This window comes from Pezoporus occidentalis, unplaced genomic scaffold (assembly GCF_034315485.1).
Source record: "Pezoporus occidentalis ecotype Australia unplaced genomic scaffold, CSIRO_AGI_Poc_V1 ctg53, whole genome shotgun sequence".
In the NCBI taxonomy this organism is placed as follows: domain Eukaryota; kingdom Metazoa; phylum Chordata; class Aves; order Psittaciformes; family Psittacidae; genus Pezoporus; species Pezoporus occidentalis.
In genome coordinates, this window is record NW_026915866.1 from 1,263,236 (window position 1) to 1,281,684 (window position 18,449).

General features: G+C 43.4%; 1 protein-coding gene across 5 annotated transcripts in view; it reads left to right on the forward strand.

Moving 5' to 3' along the window:
• The window catches only part of FBXW7 (F-box and WD repeat domain containing 7), a 173,608-nt gene that overhangs the window by 127,660 nt on the left and 27,499 nt on the right, over positions 1-18,449 (forward strand). For 4 of the 5 annotated variants that reach the window (XM_062637520.1, XM_062637519.1, XM_062637521.1 and 1 more), the window contains 2 exons: positions 14,345-14,427; positions 17,426-17,567. In XM_062637520.1, coding sequence (XP_062493504.1) covers positions 14,345-14,427; positions 17,426-17,567 — 225 coding nt within the window. Of the gene's footprint in view, positions 1-11,674; positions 11,929-14,344; positions 14,428-17,425; positions 17,568-18,449 lie in introns of those variants that run through there. The other variant, XM_062637522.1, reaches the window with a different exon arrangement.

An 18,449-nucleotide genomic window follows, 5' to 3' on the forward strand; every position in this document is an offset into this window, starting at 1 on the left:
TCATACCTGTCCCTGCAGGCTGCAGAATTGCTGTCGACAGTTAACTGGGAAGAAGTGTATTTAAACTTAGTACTTGCCAATTTAAATCATTTTATTCAAAAGCATGAATGAGGTAGTAGTATTCCATTAAGACTGTTCTAATCAAATTTTAATGAGGAAATATATTTATACAAGCAGCAAATGAGCTGTTCCCAGTATTTTCTTTATAATCAAATATTCCTCAGCGTTGTCTATGATTAAACAAGGGACAAAAATGAACATTTTCCAGTTTGTCCCAAGGGGGAATTCAGTGAAGAACTGGGACTGGATTTAAATAACTGCATAGAGATTGAAATTTTGGTGGATAAGCGGATGATCTGGTCAGTGGCTTATAGCACATTTTGTTGGAGGTAGATAGTAAAATGGGGATTGTTCAGATCTGGCCAGTTTTCAAGGCACTAGTTTGTTCTGCTTATGGAATTAGACTAAAGGGAAGAGACCACACAATAGGCAAAGCTTGTGTTGAACGTTAAAGTACAAGGAACCTAATGGTAGTCTGCACTTCGATTTTTGCCAACTTTCTGATTGGAAAACTACGACTTCTGCTAAATACCAGACTGCAGACTGGTGCTCTTGTACTCCTCCCTTCCGCTTCCCTTTCCCACTTCATTCAGTCTCTCCCTGTCGCATCAGCAGGCCTATGATGTATAGCAGTATTCCTTTTTCCATTTCTGTGAGAAAGATTGGCATACATAAACTGGTTTGGCACTGATTGAATATTAGAGATGGAATATGATAATAAAAGGAAAGTGGGCAAAAAAACAACCCTAGAGATTTGTCAGAACATCACTGGCATCACTTTAGCAATGTTATAACATGCTTTAGCAGTTGCTTTCAGTGAAAGAGAAGGAATAGGAATTAGGACATATATTTGCACAGGCTTTATTGCAGCATCTTTAATCCCTCTTCTCATGTGCTAATGTCAAATAATAGTTTGGCATCTTTCCGGGGTATTAAAATAGTTTAAGTTATGTCCTTATACAGCCAACCACATTGGTGACTTGGACTATTCCTAGACATTCTTTCATTTTTTTGCTAAAGCAGTAACATTAGATGGGCTACGCTTCCTTCAGTAATTGGATTTCTGAAATACTAAGAGTCTCCATAACAGTACAGACTTTAGAACCATGGTTGCCATCTAATTTTGTGGTTACAAGTGAATTGAACAGCAAGCCAAAAATTTCTGAAATCTCTAATTCACTCCATCCTGTCTATAAATAATGAAATTATGAGTTTCAAAAGCCAGGAATTTAGATAACTGACTTGCTCTTTATCCCACAGCAAATGGATTGGCTTAAGGAGCACATCAGTTGCCTCACACTGAACTGGCAAGTTGACAGAAGTTTTGCAGAAATGGTTATAATACGTGATGACTGAGGTTATGTCAAGGTTGCACTATGCAGGTTTCCTTGAGGGTAGAAATGTTTTTTTTTGACTTGTAATCTTTTAATTCAATTATAAATATTACACTTTGATAAAAGGAGCATAAGATTTTACTGAATAAAATGCTTTCCAAAAAGAAGCTTAGACACAGCAGTGGATATGTATGGCCATTTCCTTTTTTACTAGTGTTTAGGTTTCATACAGGTAGCACTGTGTTTGAAAAATCTCTCCGACACACTATGAAATGTGCCACCTTATTTCATACTTTTTGCATTCGAGGGGAGATCTCTGTTAGAAATGTCTGTTCTGGGCTTGAATGTATTAGAGGTATTTATCCCTAATCTTACCTAAATGATGCTATATTCAGTGTGAAAAAATGGATTTGCAATTTGGATGAGGGACTACTTACCCTAAATTATGCAGTGCTGTGTTTCTCGTAGAGGCAGGCAAGCTGTTGTATGGTTTCTAGGCTGGAAGCACCTGTTCAGGGAAGAGTTTTGTTTAGATGGGGCAGGTTTACTGACCTGCTTGCTCTGCCTGTAGCCCCTTTTGACATGAAATTGCACAGCATAAGGTTAATGACAGTGGGTTAGCAAGGCTTCAAAGCATCCGGCATGACCCTGGCATGCCTAGCATTCCTTTCTGCTGTGCAAAGGTTTGGCATCAATTCCCGTGTGGCGGAAAGAATGTTTTCAGGAGAAACCAGCTCATGCAGCTCTCCCAGGCCTCTGGAGAGGGTAGAGTTGTCATGGCAGTAAGTCATGAGGATTTGTGGAACATGAGTAAATCCCCTTTTTTGTGCTCTACTCTAGGCATGGGTTGTGGTGAGAAAAGGAAGCTGGATCAAGCAGGTATAATGTGTCATTGTCCCCTTTATAACCACTGCTGTCACTTACCAGTAGGGCAGTGTGTGTGTCATGGAAAAATGACTGCTTGTGTGTACCAGAAACACTTGGGGCAGTGAAGAATGTGTCCCACCAGGTGCTGAGCAGACTGACCTGCATTGGAGCACGCTGAAGCCAAAGGCAATGTTGGCAGAGCTGCATCTTCCCCATATTGGCTGCTTCCAGCTGCACTGCAGATGTGTCCTGGTGTGGGAGGAGAAAAGCTAAATATTCTCTATGTCCTGCAGCCCAGACTCATGCCCCCCCCCCGCTGGTGCTTGGACATAGTATAGAAAATGGCTTCCCCTGAATTCAAGGGAAGGAGAAAACATGGAAGAGGATGGAGAAGGAAAGGTGGGACAGTAAGTCTTGTTAGACTGAGATGCCGTGGAGAGGACAGAAGGGAGGAAACTAAATGGAGAATTGCTGGGCCAGGAGATTGATACAGGGAGCAGGGGCCAGAGGAGTGGAGGACCCTGCAGCTGGTGATTACAGAGAAGTGAGGAATAAGGAAGTGATGGGGGGAGCCCAGGAGATTGATGCACATTCAACAGAACATCCTGTTTCATTTTCTAGTGCTGTTGCACCAAGGATGGCATCCTGCTGTATTCCTCACCACTGGTTACCTGCAGCAGCGGGGGCTTAGGCTGTAGCATGCCACTGGCATGCTGAACAGGGAGTCACTGTGTTGCCAGATGATGGAGAGAGGGTTGGAACTAAATTCCCTTGACATTATAAAATTCTGCCAGGATGCCATGCCTAAAATGTTCACAGGTTTGCCTTTGCAAACTTGATGCATGTGCACAAACGGGTAAAGATGTATCTTAAATGACAACCTCAGACACTCTTTTTCCCACAGAATCTGTCTCTTATTTAGTATGCACCATGCACAGGGCTGTCTTAGTAAGCAGCTTTTCAGGAGCAAAAGCATCTTACACCTGTCATTTCAAACTCCTTTGAATGCTTGGGTTTGTAACCTTTAATACTCTCCTTAGGTAACGCAGGTGGGGAAAGAGATTTGACATTTTTAATAGGTTTTTTTCTTCATATTGTTCCTAATTCCTTCTGGTATAGTCTATAATTCCAGGAATTCTTCTGCCTGTAGCCTAAAGGCTCACCACTAACCCCCTTATCATTCTCATATACCACAAGTGAGGGACAACAGCTATTTTGTAAATAGATTTCTGTAGACTATGCCAGATAAGTAAGCACTTCTCTTGGCAATCAAAATTAAACTATCTCCAAAGAAAGTAAAAATGGAAAACTTGACCGAAAACAGGCAGTAGGTACCAGTGCTCTATTTGTATTCAGTGCGAAGGATGGATGCTTTAGAAAGCCTTCCAAGTCCAAATAGACTTTTCTTTTTCTGTACAAAGGTGATTTCCCAACGTGCTTATATTTAAGTGAAAACAGTTTGACCACTGGTGTTCAAAGGCAGAAATGCACGCTTCACCAATTTGGAAACATTCTTGTCAATATAAACGAAACCAACTCAGCTTTATGGTTGAAATACTGTAAAAAAGAACTGATCCCTATTAGGCTTGGGTTTGGTTTTGTTTCTTTTTTTTTTGATGTTGTGGTCAATAACCGTTGGTCAGCAAGAAGGGCTTGTGCTTTGTGCTGCTGTGGCAGGATTTAATGAGAGTCTCAAGTGCCTGGTTTTCTGACTATGGACTATAACACAGGCAGGATCTGTGAAGTTACTATAATAGGAATATAAGATAAAATTACTAAAAATGGAGCCTGGGGTGGTATTTTAGAAAGCAACATGTAAGCACCTAAAGAGTAAGGTGTGGACTGCTATCTTTGTATTGTCCCACACTGAATACTCTGTGCCCAAGTGGCATTTGGCTGCTGGTGCAGCAGCCCCTGCTCTTGGCTTCAGTGGTGTGTAAGGATATCCAGAAGAGCTGACCAAGGGAGGAACCCGGCTGGGATGCATGGTGCCACCTGCCTCCACAGAGCATGGGTGGGTGCCAGCAGGTTGGAGGAGCTGTTCCATGGGGCAGGGTGACACCAGGCTGGCTGGCCACAGCCACCTGCACAGCATCACTTGGACTTGTGCAGGATGCAGCATGCAAGGTCATCTCTTCAGGGAAACTTGGGAAGGTGCTTTGGTGTCTGAAGCAACTGCTGCTGTGTCTCAGAAGCACAGCCCTGTTCAATGTGAACTTGAGTGATTAGCACAGCCATTACTGCATCTATAAATAGAATTCATCTTACAATATATTAAGTTTAATGATATAATAAATAGATTACAGTTAACTTTAATGGGAGCACAATGAATGGAGATGCAGTCCTTATGAAGATCTGCTGCCATTAGTGAATGTTTTGCAAGATGCATTATATGTAATACCACCGTCTTCCTTTGAAAAATGAATAATCTAACAATACTGAGGAGAAACAAAACAAAATGCAACTCGTAATGTTCCTGTTGCATAGAAAATGGTCAAGTACATGAAAGTGTGGGTTGCATTAGCAACCTTAACTCTGCTCCTTATGAATTTGCATTATGAAAAATGTTTATTATATGATAACATTGCTAGTTTTAAAACAAACCATACAGGATTTCTCTGTAGGAAGTTTGCATGTGGTTACTGTCACAGGGAATTAAAAGCAACGTGAAGCCTAGCTCCACTAATATTTTTATTTTCAATTTTCTTTAACAAGGAAAAAAAATGCTTTGGGAAGAAAATATTTTTGATTGTGTTTAGGTTTTTTTTTTTTTCAGTGAAATAATGTACAGTTCTAATGAGACAAGCTCCCTGGAGTTTAAACATGACATGTTTAAGGGAGGTTGACATTCTACCCCCTGCCTGTGGTTCACCTTGTTGTGCTTGTTTTATGGTAAAACTTCAATATTTGAGCATCCATTTCCATTTGACAGAGACTTAAGTATGTTTGTCAATGCAAATAAGTCTCTCTGTGGTAGTAGTACAGCCCTGAAGGCTGGGAGGACAAAGCCTAAACCCCACTTCCTTGCCATTTCAACTGAGGCTGTAGTTTGGCAAGCAGTCAAGGTAGCTCTTCTGGGGGCTTGAGGAGGTTAAAAAGGCAAGCAGGCTGTACCTCTTGCTATGCCGGCATGGACATCTACATGGCTCTTCAGTGGGTGAGATGGGGAATCTGAAGTGGCTGACAAATAGCCTGGTGAAAAAGTCCATTGCCAGCCCTGGTTGACCACACGGCCATACAGTGAAGGCTGTGGTGGCACACCTGAGAAGGTGACATAGTCATAGAAATGAACGGCCAAGGGCAGCCACAGGTGCAGGGACTGCCTATTCCGTGCCCCCCACCCCGTAGTTGTGCTGACTTAAATGCACATCAAACTGTAGCGGAGAGAATGATGCCTCTAGGTGTAAATAATAGGCTTATGCTCTCTGCATGGGACGCTAAGGTCACAGCTCTTCATACCTCTTTCTCAGTGGTGTAGCTGGCCCAGGAAGTTGGTGCCCTGCCTGTGAATTGCTCATTTGCTTCTGGCTCAGTTGTTTGTGATGGCATGGTGGAAAATTAAACCACTAACTGGTTCTAAAAAAAAATAACCCAAAGGGAAAAACTTAAAACCATTTCTCCTCACCTCACTTAATGAATCTGGCTCACAGAGCATTTCTATGGATGTTTGTTCCTGTAGAAATAAGGGCAAGAGCCATTCAGGGCTGGGAATGAGCAGGTGAGACTGGGACATCTTTAAGCTGGTGTTGCCACCAAGAAACTGTGTGGAACTGTCCTCATCATATAAACGGGTCTGTGACAGCTTTGGCTGTACTTCAAAATAGCCTACGCATCAAAGCATATGTTGCAAGTTCTGTGCCCAACTACAGGCAACCAACAAACAGGACAGGAAGTATGACCTTCAGAGGGGAGTTCTGCTCTGCAGGAGACATGGTGATGCCATATTATATTAAGCCTGTCTTTGCAATCTCCCTGCTCTTAAAACAATTTGAAGCTTATTCTTAATATCGAGTGCTGAAGTCTGTAACATACACTTCATGTATAAATCCTTTTCAAACCAATTTTTGCAGCCATTAGCTAGCACACTTTTAATATATTTTAAAACTTAATGTTTTTTTTTAAAGGAAGTTGTTTAATGTAAATCTCTGCTGCAGATATGTAACTTTAAAAACAGTGTTTGTAATCAGATTTCATACTATTCTAATAAAATCGGGCTTTATTAAGAAATATTAATCTGATTTTTCAGTTGCTATCTATGCCATCACCTTCCTTGCAAAAGCAAATCTTAGGGGTATTTAGAATATTGTTTAACTACATTACCTTACTTTGCATGGAAATAATAGTAATGTGCGGGAAATTCCAGTTTGAAAGCAGTCTTCAAATGCTTTGCCAAGAAGCATTATGCAATTAATAAAACAATGCAGTAATACCTATCATGCTTTGTAGCACTTATTCTCCACTCAGGTAAGCTTTAGAAGACTTATTCCAATTTATTGTAGTGCCAGTGTGTCCTTCCTTCCATAATAGTTCCTGTGGCTTTCCCTGCTGCATCCCAAACCTTAAGTTTATCAATACTGCAAAAATGTGTCACTGATCAGGAAGTTGCTGATCAGTGTACACTGTAATGTGCAGGATTGTGTTTAACTTGTACTGCACAAGATCATAAGCCTGTATTTCTTTCTGTAACAATGTTGAGGGAAACATGCTGGAGTGGTCCTTTGTAAGCCTGCTGCAGGCATTGTAAGCCAATTCAGTAGAAATTCCTCCATCTAAACTGCTTCCAAAGAGTAGATCTTCCTTCATATGCAGAACGTAGCAGCTGATGGTCACAAACTGGTGCACTTAAATTCATTTCTTCCAGTCTGTTCTGTTACATCAGTACTAATTCTATGTTCTGCACAAACACAGTTACACCGGTGTGATAAAATAGTCTTAATGTCAGTGCCTAGCCTAAGCTGAACCAGGGGAAACCATGAGAACATGGTATTTCTAAGATCCCAGTGGGTCACTGGTTTCATTTTATCATCCATTCAGAAAGAAAAAGAAAGATCTGACAATAATTCCTTTTGCAGCAGAAAGGCCTGCCCTGCATTACTCTGGAACATGTTTAGCACTTGCTATCGTACAGTGTTTTTTTCTCCTCTTCTAAGACTTTCTATACAAGTTAGGCTGTAGCATCTGCCTTTCTCATCGACTGAATGAGGAACTTAGGCTTTTAAATGTAGGTGTGCTAAGCTAAGCTGTAGTTAAATGTCTAAAGCAGATGGCGGAAGTACCTCTCTGTGGGCCCAGATTCTTGCTTCAATGGGAGCATTTGGCAAATTAAATGAAGTATGTGGTTGGATGGAGAGGTCAAATGTAGAAGACAAAGCGTTGGCTGCTGCAGCTGCCCAAACTAGATTACCAAGCAGAAGGGAAGTGTTCAAAACCTAAGTGGGTCTAATTTTCAGAAAGGGAAACAGAAGTGTGACTATCCTTCTCTGGTCATCTTCACCCTCTCCAGGGTAAGGCTTGCACAGCTAAGGATTTGGCCCCACTTGATTACAGTGTTTGGTTTCCCTGGTGGGAAAAAATGCAATCCTATTAGACAACACACAAAAATCCCTCTGAAATGTTTCTAAAGGAGTCAGTCTGCTAAACGTCTGCTAAATGTGCAGAGTACACAGAATCCCTTCTGGCACTGTCGTGAATGATGCATTTACCAATATTAATGGAGATACCAAACCATATTGCTCCACAGTTCCTCCTGCACACATTATGCTCCTAACACACATATGTGTATGTGAAATGCCAAATATGGTTTTTTGCATTCTGTGGTTTAACCACCAGTGTACTTCCAGAATGCTGACTGGCCATTACCACGGCCAGACCATCCTGTGGTCTCTCAACTCAAAAAATGTTTCTCCAACTAAAAAAAAAACAAGCAAAATGTTGTTTTTTTGGTCTGCTGCACTGTAATCTCTGTTCTTCTGGGGATTTTACAGCTCTGCGGGTGATTTCTGTAATTCATTCTAGTCTTTCATTAGAAGTAATAGACGGTCTTAATTACAGCAGGCCACATGACAAACTGGTAAAGGTGCTAGAAATGGTGCCAACAGGATAAGAATTGGATGGTGTGAATTTTTTTTAATTAAGAGCTGGCAGAACTGTCGGGAAATAGGATTGGACTCCTGTCCACTGGAAAGTGTGTCATTTTGGTGCAGGCGTTTTTGTAAATGTCACGCATTTTATGCTGGTTATGGTTTGAGAAACTTGAAAAATCATCTTCAGCTTAAACAAAATAAAACCAACCTTTGAAGTTGAATGTATCAAATAGGGAAAGAAATACAGCAACTTTTGATTTTTTTCTCTTGGCATGGTGTTATCAACTGTAGCCTTCCTCAGTGTACCTTGATTTACTTCATACCATTAAGTATTCTTAAACCATACTAAGTTACTGCAATATGGATTGTTGCAAATGTCAGTAGTGATGTAAATGATCATCTCTGCTACTTGCTGTGAGGACCTCAAAAGCATCTGAGGGGTTGGGGTCTTATTCCCCCACCATTGTATTTTCCTGGAAGGCACAGGGTAAAGGTTCTCAGTCTTCCCACGTTCAGCAGTTCCCCGCTACTTAAGTCATTTCTTACAGTTGAGTCTTTGGTGTATTCATGACACAACTTGTCTGAGGACAGAGAAGTCCTGAAAATGAAAGGAGAAAGAGAGAAAGCCCTTTCTAGACAGTAACAGTAACCTAACAGTAGGTGCCCTCAGCCTCTACTGGAGCAGGTTCCACTCCATCAACTGTGGAGGGCCCAAGCTGTGGTTAGGCATTTTGGGGAAGAGCAGACACCCAACTAGAGTGGTCTTGCAACTACCCAGATACTGCCAAACTTAGTTTGAGGTAGAGGGGATGCTTCTTTGTAGAGAATCAAAAGTGATACCACGATAGAGGAAAAATACTGAGTGAGAGCCATATCTGTATCCGTATGGAATGTTTGTCTCTTGCTGTGAGAAAGGCAGACTGCTACATAAAAGATGGTCACCATTCAAATGTCAAAATCTGTCTGTGGTATCTGTTTCTAAAATAAGGTAAACCCCAAAACCTTTTGTGCCAAATAAGCACCTGATATACCAAGTTTTCTCCTAGTAGCTAATGATTGTTTGGGTTACTACATGGGTCCTGACTGAGGCAAAGAGATTAACAGTTAAGTCAGTGTTTTTCTACCATGAGAGAATATCTGCCAATCATTATCAAAAGAGAAGGGATCGGCAACAGTAGTACTCTGAAAGAGAGGAAAACAGTAATTTCTAATTATTATTCAACTCATTGACTGCTTACACCAAAGCACATTTTGTTCAAAAGCTAAATCTCTCTATGCTGTCAGGTTCCACTTGCCTTTCGGCTGGGGAGAGGATGATCCCTGAGGATTTCCTGCCAGTGCCCACTGTGGTGCTGGAGGAAGGGTGTTACCTCTCTGCACTGAGTGCATTCACAGACTGGTGAAGGGGCAGAGAGAACTGTGAACATTACATTGCATTATGCATGCATGTGTATGAAGTATTTTGAAATCCCCCCAGCAGTAATGTTCAATTCTTTCTGATGATTTGCGTATTAATTTCCTTCCTGTGATTATTTAATGTGTATATGCAGCCCATGTAGGTTTTTTCCTTCCCTTTTGCATGTGATGCGTTAGCAAAGGAAGACAGTAATAGTCTCCAGGGATGTGCAAGCTCTGTTCATATCTGAGGTATGAAGTCAACCCAAGACCATTTTGTTCTCATAAAATATACAGCACTGCAGTTTAATGGGTAATGGCATAAATGCCAAGATTTGACGGGCAGAACCATTTTCACTGGGAGACAAGAGAGACTATGAGCACTCAGTGTTGGAGGGAGATCTGTAAAACCATATTTAAGCAGATCTTGTGTGCTGTGGGGGTGGTGATTTTGCTTTACCTGAGTGTGGTAACACGGGGCATGCATAGCTATTATAAAGTAATAATACATATGAGTTGAGCTTTTTAAGTACAAATGGGAAGCTGACAGGTTTTACACAAAGTAATTCCACTCCTTTAGATGTGTGTTCTTTTTCCTACTTTTGTTGTAATGCTCTGGGTGATAAAGATGGTTTCCCCTCAGGTTGACAGGAACTGACTACGTGTTTGCTTCTGCTTGAGCACATCGGTGGGGAAAATCAGTGGGGAACGTGGCACCTCCACATCATGTGCTGAGTATGGGTATGCTCTGCGCCTCACTTGGGCTTAAAGGCTCAAAACTTTGTCGAAGGGAAGAATAAATACAGAACGAGGAAATTTGCAGAAACTGGAGCCCCCTTGAGTTAAAAAAAAAAAAGCCCAAACAAACTGTCAGGCTGCTGTGCTGATTGCAGGTATCTGTCTGAGAGCCCAACCATATGTCAGGAACCACAGTGCCCTTGAATCAAACCGTAAGGGTGAATTGAACGGATTAGTTGATGCGCACAGAGTAGGAGACCGAAAAAGGAGCGTTTAGCAAGTAATTACCCGAGGCTTTCCTTATGCTTGCACTGAAGCACAGGTGAGAACCCTTCACGGGATTTGAAGACCCGAGCTAAAATGGCTTGGTGTCGCCGGTGGGTTGGCTTTAACGGAGAGGGGAGCCAGTGTGCGCGCAGCCGGCTCCAGGTGCGCGGGGAGAGGAGGGGAAGGGGAGGGAAGGCAGGCAGCCTGCCTGCCTTGCCTCCCTGCCTGGGAAACCCGAGGGGAACCCGCTCCACCGCCGCTTTGCTGTGCCTTTAGTCTTTTAATGCGTATTATATAATTGTTGGATGCGGGTCTTACAACTCTGCGGTCCTCCAGCTCCGTTTATGCCATTGTCTAGCCAACAGAGGGTATTTCGGCATCTCCCCCCATACACACACCCTCCCCTGGTGAAACTGTTACTTCAAATTATTCTAACACGAACCGCACTTTTGAAGGACTGATTTGCGTCCGTCCACGGAACGCATTCACGTACGAGTCCAGCCAGGCACGCTGAGGGCGATGGTATAATTATAATTAGTGGAAATGAGCTTGTTTGGCTCCCGCTTGGAAAAGCGTGAAGCGTGTGCGGCAGCGGGGGAATAGCGCGAGGGGTGGGGGGTGGGGGCAGCTCCCGATCTCCGACAGGGAAAAAAAAAACGGGGGGGGGGATAAAGGGAGGGAAGGGTAACCCCAACTCACTGAGCGCTATTTTTATCCCCCCCCCCCCCCCCCCCCCCCCCCCGCATCTTCACCAACCCGTTCCCCGGGGTGGGGCGGCAGCAGCCGCCGCCGGGGCCCGCGGCTGCCTCCCGGCCGCGCAGCCCGCAGTGCCGCGCCGCCGCTGCGGAGGGAGGCGGGAGGGGAGGGAAGGAGGGACGGACGGGGGGCGGGAGGAGGGAGGGGGGCGGGCAGCGAGGGAGGGAGGGAGGACGGGCGGGCAGGGGGAGCCGGGCTCCGCACGGCGCAGGCAGGGCAGGGCCGAGCAGAGCCGGGCCGAGCCGCGCCGCCGCCGCCCGCCGTGCCCGAGCATGTCGGCGCGGGAGGCGGTGACCTACCTGCCGGAGAAGGGGCTGTACTGCCAGCGCCTGCCCGGCCGCCGGGCCCGCGGTGCACCGCAGCCGCGCAAGGGGAAGCGCGCCGACACCATGGGCTTCTACGGCACCCTCAAGATGATCTTCTACAAAGTGAGTGGCTGCCCGCCCATCCGCCCCGGCTCCGCGCCCGCGGAAGCAGAGAAGCTGACAGGGAGGGAGAGAGGGGCGGGGGCTGCGGGGGGCGCGCATCTCCCGCGGTGCCACTCCGCGCCGGCGGAGACGTGCGGCAGGCGCGGGGCTGAGGCTGCGGTGTGCGGCCGGGGAGAGCTGCCAGCGCTCGGCGGCGGGTGGCGATGCGGAATACGGAATACAGTTCGCTGCCCCTCTCAGTATGTTTTTGATATGCTGCAGTCTCGCTTATTTGGATAAATAAACGCTGTCTGAAGGAGCGGTGTTTCCCAGAGACAGATTAAACAGTGACGGGGGTGTTTGCTCGGCGGTTTCTGTTTTTCGGTTCCACCGACACCGAGCAATGTCTAAATCTTGTCACCAGACATCTCTGCTGTAGAGAAAGTTTTATCTTCTTCGTGTGGTAAACGGCATTTTTGACAGTGTATTTACTTAGCACGTTCTGAGATGCTGGAAGTCTGGCGGTGCAGTGGATCTCATGAGAAAGTTCCCTGAAATACCTGAAAAAAAAAACCAAACCAACTGAAAAGGTGAAATCATTGTTAGGCAGTAGAATAGGAAACTGCATATTGTTTATTCTGCTACCGCACAAGAGTAAATCCCTGCAGCTGCTCACTCTGCTTGCTGCAGGCTTCGTACTTCTTATTTTAAGGTGTGCTTTTGGGAAACCGCATCTCCCCCTTGTGAGAAGCAGAAGAGGGATATGATGAGGATAACCTCTCAGGAAGGCAGGCTGGAAATAAGTATTTCCATTGAACAAGAAAAATCCTCTCTGAGAAGTCTATCACGAAATCTGAAATTAATGCTCACACATCATATTTATGCTCCCAGTAATTTTGGTGGCTCACTTGCTTAGCCCAGCAATGAAAGATGATATCCAGTTATTTTTCAGGGATGCTCACATCTGGTTTTCCTGGGGAAGCACCGGGAGCTGATCTTCATGGGGCGTGGGAAGCTGGGAGGGTGAGGTTGGTGGTGGTTCAGCAGCGCTCAGGGCGGTTCTGGCTGAATGCTGCTCGGGTGAAATGCTGTGGAGTGTCCCATGCGAGGCATGGGCAAGCCCACACAGCCGCAAGGCAAGCTCCTCTGGCTGCCTTGTAGCTGCTACGGTAAAAATGAGACCAGTTAGTCGTAGTTAGCTTTCCTTTGTAATCGGTAATGAGGCGAAACACGAGATCTTCAGTGTCTGTTTCTTGGCAAAACCATAAAGGGGTTTTAAAAGTAAAAGAATCACAACAGAAGTATATGGACCATGAGCTTTAGCGAATCCTGTTGGGGTTTTGGTGGTTTGTTTTTAGGCAGGTAGGTTGGTACAGTAAATGGTTAAAGAGCTATGGTATAACAGAGCATTTAAAAAGATCAAATCAAATGCCAACTTTTAAACTGTGTCTTAGAGATGAGATTTCGGAAAAGGAGCAAACAGTCAAACTAAAGTCTGAATTGTCATACGAGTGCTTCATGTATTCTGCAGCTCACAGTTGTAAACAGCAGCAGGCATTCTTCTCCTGGCTGAAGTGTTTTGTCGTATCACACATCTTAAAAAAAGAAAACCAACAAACCCTCAGGAATCGCATTTGGCACACGTATGTCTCGCCGAGTCCAAGAGCCTGTGGTTAAAGATTACCCAAATATGTAGAAAGTAATCTTTATGTGTCTGACTGGATAAATGCGGCTTTCACTGCTCTCCGTCTCTTCGGTAATTTTTGCAGACTGGCTTTCCCTTTTAGCAGCTGCCCTGCTCATTATTTCGGTTTGATCAGATCTAATTGCGGGTGACATTCAGGACCGAGGCGCAGGGGGTTTCATTCTTACCCTTCTTGTAGAAATGTCGGTTAATCCGTCAGGCAGGTTTAGAAATGTTTTGAAGATACAACTTTAAGAGAGACAAGAGAAAAAACTGGATTTGATTTTTTTTTTTGTTTGTTTCAGGCCCCAAAATGAATATTTGGTTTATAATGCAGACAGGCTGCCTAAAATTTAACCATTTCCATGAGAGACTTAGCAATGAACGTGAACACAATGGAGAGGTTTGGTTTAGTTCTTTCCATCCCTTCCCAGGAGAACAGAGAGAGAACAGCTTAGTAAATAAACCAACACAGAGTTCTGCACACTTTCTCACATTTGAAATTTGGATATAAATGTAATTCCAATAGATTTTGGACACTAAACCAGCAATAACATATACATGCACTATATAGAAGATGTTTCAAATACTGTTGAAGCTAGGAACTACAATGTTGCTTTAAATCATCTTCTGAGTGTTGAAATTCAATATTGAAGTAAAAGGTAAAAATGGATTAATTTTACAGAAGTACTTGTAAGGAAAGCTGGTCATGTCACTAAATCTGTGTTGTTACTCTTTTCCTTCACCTTACAGATGAAGAGAAAGTTGGACCATGGCTCCGAGGTCCGTTCTTTCTCTCTGGGAAAGAAACCCTGCAAAGTCTCAGAATACACAAGGTAATTAAATGCAACATGAGATCGCCGGATCCTGATTCTTGCGTATATCCTGTCTTTCCAATTGCTAAGCCTGATTCATGGCTCTCTTAATGTTAAAGCACTGTACAGCAAAGAAGTGGTGGTATCAGCATTCATATATTGCTTAGTTAATTTAAATGACATGAACTGAAGATGAGTTTTAATGAAGTAGCCAGACTTGCATTTCTTCAGTTGAGGTTTGTGTTTCATTCTAAATATAGCATACCCATTTACTCAGAGACTTTTTTGAGGGCTGAAGCGTTCCTGGGAATAAAATCAATCAGATTTTTAAAAAGGCACATAATGATAAACCCTTAGACTATTACAAACTGTGATCAAATGTATCACTTTGCTATGGTAACGGGAATGAGAGAATGGAAATTTATGTAGGCAGAGCAGACCATCTGATCTTAACAGGAACACACACGTACTTTTTATCCACAGTATTAAAGCATTAGGGGTTCTAGTTTGCTTCCTTACTACTCCTGAATGGTACCAGATCACACAAACAACTGCTGCTGTTCCGGTCAGATGCACTGTGGGGTAAAGCACTTCTAAACGTGAGCAGCAGTGGTAGAACAGGGCCCTGGGTGCGCACCTTAAAACTGCAGTTCTGACTGTAGAGTTGCCATAACAATCGTGCTCGGGTGTGACGCTGCTTCCCAGCCTGTTTGAGTTCACACCATCTTACGTTTTTAACCTGTAAGAAGCATCAGACCTCCCACAAGCATTACACATGCATCCCCAAACTGTCTGGGGATGTTACTTCTTCTGAACATGCAGTAGTAGTGCTCAGTCGCTGATGGCTCTTCAAAAGTAGTTTGTATTTTATTTCTCTTCCTTTAAGAGGTTTATCAGGTGATGAGTGAAAAGTTAGGACTGTGGGGAAACAGGTTCCAGGGTTGCTTTTCAAATATGTAAATGCTGCAGCAGAGGAAAAGAGGCAATGCCTTGTTGCTGAGAAGCACATGTTGCAGCTCCCACATCCCCCTCGAAGTTGGTAGCTTCTCTGAGTTTCTAAATCAGTCTAATGGAAGAACGCTCTTGTTGGCCAGCAGTTCTTCAGGTGACAGATCATTCTCTGCACTCCCACAGGAATACACAGTTCAGCAACAAAGGAAGCGTGTGTTTTGTCAAGTGTATCTGTCAGATTCAGAGGAACCACTGGACTTGTCCAGCTTCTACAGAAACCTGGGTGACTGTTTCAGGGGCATGAAAACATACAGAAAAAATGAAGCACAAACAGAAAATCTTGTGGTTTAATCTCAGGTCAAAGGAAAGGGGCTTTTAGCTCCTGGTTCTGACTGAGAACAGCAGAAATGGAAGCGTAACTGTTCTGCTGGGGCAGGCTTAAGGCTACATACTGCTCTGATCCAATATAAGTCAATTTTAAGAGACTTATTTTGGACCTTAAGTGATAGCACCTGCACAAAGATACAGCATCTCTGTACAGATGCTGAGAATGAGTAAGCTGGAAACCCAGATTTTATTTTAAGAATACTTTCAAATTAATGTGGTTTGGATTTTGAGCCATTATTGGCATAAAAGACTCTTTAAATAACATCCAATCCTCTCTCTTTTAGACTGTTTGGTTATGTTTTATTTAAATGGCATTTAGGCAAACAATGCAGTTCGTGTACCTGCTTGTTTTCCATATTCCCTAAGGTCAGACACTCTTTAAAAGTGGCAAGCCTGATGAACTTTCTTTGCATGTAAGAGGGATAGCCGGTAAACAAATGTCATTGAGAGGATCTTTCATCTGTGAAACAGTATTTTTATATCAGCTTCTGTTTCTGTTATTACTCAGTAAAATCAGCAGCTAAAAATAAGCCTGTTCAAACCAGTCTTTACCACTTTGGGTAAAGGCTAGGACATGCTGTGATTGTCCTTCAGAACAAGGAAGAGTAGAGTGAAATATTCGTAGAGTATGTTGAGATAAATATTAAAATGAACTTGCCTTGCATCGTTTGAAGCTATTTCTGTAGCCACTGAGAAGTCAGTAAACCCCTGAAGCTCACATCTACTTAAAAGCTGGATTTATCGTACACAAAACCAAAAGGTTTTTTGGAGTCCCACATTGTATTTAAAATTTTCATGCTTGTGCAAACGCCACTGGAGTTCCCCATCTCCTGCGAGGGAGCACAACTTTGATAGGCTGTGAATGGAGTGCTTTATGTTATGTAAAAAAAAATAGAAAACCCAGTCAGCTGTAGTTCTTTAGGCTCCTACAACAGCAGCTTAATCGCAGCTCTTCTGAAAGCTCCATCCCATCTGAATGAGCTGGTTTTTAACATGTCAGAGTGAAAACATCAGACTGTAATTCAGAAAGCACCTTTGGCTCCTTTTCCTTTTTCACCTCACCCCCCCCCCCACCCTTTATTCCTGTATCAGTACATCAACAGGCAAACTTTAAAAGACTGCATAGAGTATTCCAAAGCCCAGTTCCAAACCCCTCGGCCAGTAGAACTGCTTGATATTACTAGTTCTTTGTCAACAAATTAAGAGCTAAAAAACGATAAGTTTTTTTTCCTGTTTGGTTATGAAGCAGCACTAGCACATTTTACATACAGGTGAGACTGAACTCTTGGCTTTGCTACATCACCATAAACACCAGAAGGCACCAGCACAGCTCAAAAGAAAAGGGAATACTCTGGCAAGGAAAGGAATATGCAAAGCTGCATCTTCAGAGGCAACCTGCTGACCAGTTAACAGAGTGGTAATTTTTCAGCCTTGAGAGGTGGTCCCCATTTCCCCCCCAGCTGGAGGATTAGCACTGCAGTGACAGAAACTGATTTATGAAGGTGAGGGATCTGACCTCATGAGTGACCAGCAGAACTATTTTTCATGTTGCTCCTTTTGCATGAATTTAAAAGAGTTTTAAGTAAAAGCTGCAAATTCTCTGCTCTTTCTTTTTGTTCTTCAGTAGACTTCTAAATCTTCAATAATGTTTCACATGTGACTATCACTGTTTGTATTGTAGTACTACGGGGCTGGTGCCATGCTCTGCCACACCTACTACTTTTGGGGACCTGAGAGCAGCCAATGGCCAGGGGCAGCAACGTCGTCGCATTACATCTGTGCAGCCACCGACAGGCCTTCAGGAATGGCTGAAAATGTTTCAGGTAACTCATGCTTAGAGAAATACCTGGAGCAGCTTGCCTCCATGATTTAAGTGAGAGGTTGCTTCAGTAGAGCCAGATTCCTCATCCATTCCAGAATATGTCTGTCATTGATTTTGTGGACTCTTGCAAAAACAAATGGGCACCAGCTTTTGAGGAATTGTTGTTCCCTGTTTCAGGTAGTTACTGTAGAGACACACAAAAAATAACTGCTTTTTCTGGTTTCTTAGTAAAATAACCCTTCCTGTTTGATGCTTTTGCATCTTCTGCAAAGTCTGTCCAACACATAATGGATGCCTCCATGGCCTCAAGCTAAGCTTTAGCACATGGTTTGCTTCAGTGCAGGTATAGCACTAAATTTGTCATAAGTCTGGTGCCTTCTAAGGATAGAAATAAAACTTTAACAAAAATAGATGAAAAGGAAATTCAGTGTGTATTTTTACTCATCTTTGTATATGGAACACAGTGTCAGCCAGTACACACATGTGCTGCTGAAGGGAGCAGCAAAAGAGGTTTTCTGTATCTTGCCAACAGCCTTCAGCAATGCCTAAAACATAATCTGACAAAAGGAAGGGTGTGAAGGACAGTGCTATGGACCACTTGCACAGGTTGAAACTGAAATCTGTGTGGGCACCGATCTGGTAGCACCTAAGCCACTTTTATGTGTGTTAATACAAACACAGCTTGGAGTAGGCCTCTGCTCCTGTTCTGTAACCTGTACTGTGGACACCTGTTTACTGCAGAGTTTTGCTCTTGTGTTTTTAAGAAGCAGGGATAAGTCCTAGTCATTGATTTGAGAAATGGAAATATTATGTCTTCCTATCATGATTAATAAACTGTTACTTCTAAAAATGTTTTCAGAAGGACTAACTAATACAGGCATTG